The sequence below is a fragment of the Acyrthosiphon pisum genome, unplaced genomic scaffold, assembly GCF_005508785.2.
Source record: "Acyrthosiphon pisum isolate AL4f unplaced genomic scaffold, pea_aphid_22Mar2018_4r6ur Scaffold_21608;HRSCAF=24397, whole genome shotgun sequence".
In the NCBI taxonomy this organism is placed as follows: domain Eukaryota; kingdom Metazoa; phylum Arthropoda; class Insecta; order Hemiptera; family Aphididae; genus Acyrthosiphon; species Acyrthosiphon pisum.
This window is the reverse complement of record NW_021771094.1, coordinates 539-4,676: the sequence shown is the minus strand read 5'-3', so window position 1 is coordinate 4,676 and position 4,138 is coordinate 539. Positions and strand designations below refer to the sequence as shown.

General features: G+C 27.5%; 1 protein-coding gene across 1 annotated transcript; it reads left to right on the top strand.

Moving 5' to 3' along the window:
- The first annotated feature begins 317 nt into the window (after positions 1 to 317).
- Positions 318 to 1,762, top strand: LOC103308105 (protein ALP1-like). The gene is made up of 2 exons (XM_016801193.1): positions 318 to 364; positions 868 to 1,762. Exons 1-2 carry the CDS (start codon positions 318 to 320, stop codon positions 1,760 to 1,762), a joined length of 942 nt encoding a protein of 313 aa, XP_016656682.1.
- Positions 1,763 to 4,138: the final 2,376 nt, after the last annotated feature.

The following is a 4,138-nucleotide window of genomic DNA, read 5'->3' as shown; positions in this document are numbered from 1 at the left end:
TAATTGCCATGTGCCCAAAATTATTATATTTTGTCGCATTTGCCATGTGCCAAAATTATTATATTTTTTCATAATTGCCATGTGCCCAAAATTATTATATTTCTTCGCATTTGCCGTGCGCCAAACTTATTATATTTTATATATTTGCTATATTATTATTATTTGTAATGCTAAATATTATTCTTAAAATGTCAAGTTAATAGATCCACGTGATTACCTTAATACAAATCTTATTATTTTAATATTATTTTTCCCCCTAAATAAATCCTCGGCATTCACTTGTCGTTGCGTGTTTAAAGCCTACGAGCTCCACCGACATGGCCCTCGGGTCATCACGCGGTGCGGCTCGTAGGTCACGACAAAAGTGATCCCCTTTTGTCGTGGGTGGTTTGCGGAGCCCTAAAAAAGCTACGGAATCTCACAAGGTGAAATAATACTTTCCATTGTGATGTTGCCAGATTTATTTATTTCGTTTTTAGAATAATTTAATTCGTTTTCTGAATCGGAACTACTTTTTTCTTCGTCACTTTTAGTATCAACTGAGAATACTGTTTCTCTTTCCTTCATGTACGGTTTCAAAAATTCCATCTCCAATTCGTATTTCCATTTTTTAACATTTTTGGCTTTTTGACCGGACACTGTTGCACTTTTTTTAATAGCTCTTCTGTAAGCGTCCCTTAAATTTGCCCATGACTTTTTACATTCTTGTGCTTAAAAAAAATATCAGAATCGTATCGTTATTCTATCTACTGAGTCCAAAATTCGTTATGAGTTAAAATTTTTATAAAACTCATCAAAATTATTGATTTAATATTTATTTAATAAATTAAAATAAAATATATTTTATAACTTTTTTTTTTTTTATAGATTTTTAGCGACAGGAGATTCCTATCAAACTATTGCTTTTAGTTTTCGATTGGGGTATTCAACAGTTCATTCAATTGTAGTAGAAGTGTGTACAGCCATTATAAAACAATTATTAAAAGAATACATACCAGAACCAAAAAAAGAAAATTGGGAGCAGATATCTAATGATTTCTGGGAAATTTGGAACTTCCCAAACTGTATAGGAGCGTTAGATGGTAAACACGTTGTTATAGAAGCACCTCCAAATAGCGGATCTATGTATTATAATTATAAAAAAACATTTTCTATAGTTTTAATGGCATTAGTTGATGCACACTATAAATTTATTGCAGTTGATATCGGGGCTTACGGAAGAAATAGTGACGGTGGTATTTTTTCAAATTCTAATTTCGGAAAAGCACTTGAACGAAACAAATTAAATATACCTGATGGAAAACCACTTCCGGGAACTAGTGAAAAAACCCCGTTTACAATAATTGGCGACGAAGCATTTCCCCTAAAAACATATTTATTGAGACCATACCCGGGTCCTCAAATGTATGCTGATAATACTAAAAGAAAATTTAATGACCGTCTCTCTAGAGCAAGGAAAGTTGTAGAAGATACTTTTGGACAGCTTACTCAAAAATTTCGTATTTATTCAAGAAGAATGAAAATATTACCGAAAAATGCTGACAAAATTATCATGACTACTTGTATTTTACATAATTTTATAAAACAACATGGAAATATTGGAAATAGCACTCAATTATCAAAATCTATATTAATAGATACAGTTCATAATATAATTCCAATTCCAAGACAAGGAGGGAGTGCTAATAGAGATGCATTTGAAGTTAGAGAAAAAGTTAAAGACTTCATTTGTTCACCTTTAGGACAACTGCCATGGGAATAAGTTATTTTAAAAATCGTTGAATGCAAATCCGTTTAGTAAGGAATTAAAATAAATATAATTTTTAAGCTTTTTTTTTACTTAAATTTAAATGTATTATCATAAATATTTATCTATAGGTACATTGGTTTTAAGTTTTTTCATTATAAAATTACTCAAAATATATAACTATATAACTTTTAATAAACAAGAATCTTATTTTAAATAAATGTTAATTAACTTTAGAAGTATAGGAGTGTTACTTACTTGGCTGATTCATTTCTTGTCCAATTTCCTTCCATATTGATTCCTTAAATGAATAGTCACTATACTTTTTGTGACTTAAATCATATAAGCAATTCCTAGCTCTAACTAGCTCAATTAAAACTTCATTGTCCATTTTTTAAAAATAGTTGTAGACTTGACTAATAAAATACGTAGGTACTAGGTTCAAGGTTATTAACATACTGAATCAATATTGTGATAAATATAATAATTTAATATTATATTATATTTTTATATTCTATTTTAGTAGATGAACGTCGTTATCGCCTTCATACCCCAACCCTCCTCGCCCAGACGACAACCGTGCAGACACGACACGCACCGACAAAACATTATGAAACATTAGAATGTTTGTCGGTACGGCACGGTGCGGTTAGTGTCTGCGCGGTGACGGTCTGTTAAGTGTAAATTGGAATATTATTTTATATTAATTAATAATTTGTCGGTCCGGTACCGGTCTGCGAGTGTCGGTTCAGTGTGAATCATCCTTTAAGTGTTTGCTTGAATGTTTAATTGATATCATTATTTTCGCTCTATTCGTTTTCTAAATTGTTTAACACGGCAATAAAATTCAGAATACTCATAATTTATTTATTTGTTGAAACCTTAACTATATTAATAGTAGTTTAAAATGAGTAATTTAAGTAGAACTACCAAAAGGAGGCGTGTTGACAAGGAGTTAAATTGTATAATGTCAAATTTGCAAGGTGAAGATGACCAATCTAATCAGGGAGAAATCCCAGAACAAACTACAGTTACCTTATTGCAAATGTGTGCTAATAATGATAATATTGACGATATTCCACTTCCTACAAAACCATGTTCATTAACTGAAGGTACTTTTATAAAATAAAATAAATTCTGATTTATTTAAATATATTTTAAACTCGGAACATTATAGGTACCTATTGGTGAAAATTAAAATCTTCATTTAGTATTTAAATATAATTGTATTATTTATTATATTATACTGATTATTACTTCTTCCATTACCTATTTATTTTAAACTTTTTATTAACTAAAACGATAATGTATAAAATCTTATAACTTCCGAAAATAATTAATCTCTATTTACCTACATAGATTACGTTTATCACTTTTCAGTCAATTAAATTGAAATTAAATGATTTTTTTACTTTAAAATTTTAAATGATACAAATTATTACAAATCTAACAATATATTGTTCAATAACTAACCGACAAACGTAGGGTTGTTACTATTTGCTTAAATTGTCATAGGTACATTGTAGATTTGGATAATATAATAATAATAATAATTAAATAATATAATAATATTCCAATATACTGGTTATGGGTATAGATTATGTTCCGTAAAAAAGTACTTTCTTTATTTTTGCATATTAACTAATAATGAGAATACCGTAAAACTATTACCTGTATAGGCGATAGGTACTTATATACCTTGGGTAAATGCATAGGTACTGTCTATAATATTATAGACTGGTCTGCATAACCACTTAAATCATCTGCTACTATAACAATAATACAATATATATGTCGATATAACATATTATTATTATGTAGTGATTTTATACACATAATTATATAAGGTCTATGGTAGTATGTTAATACACTTTAATGATAATAATATACATGACGTAATATATTATACGTATACCGCGTATAACCAGTAGCATCTTCCAAATAATAAATATAACACAATTCAAAACTAAAACAGCATAATATTATATCAATATAAAAATAAAATATTATTAATTTGTTAAATTATAAATCATTGTAATATAATTATATATTGTTATAATATAAAATATAATAAGAAGAAAATCCAATTACATTTTTTTTATTCAATCGGTTTCAATTTTCGAATTGTATCAATGATTTTAAAATAATAGTAAAAGTTATTTACAATAAGTACATAGGTATATAGATGGATATCTTATAATATGTCTCTTACAACATAATATAGGTACTTGTAATGTTCGCATTTGAAATTTATTGAGTAAATAAAATTATAATTTATAATGATATTCATAATATTATTGTAAATTATTATTATTTAGTTAATTATTATTATTATAGTAATTTTATCTATTATAATAATAGTCGAAGAATCTACTGCAGTAGTTTTGTCAA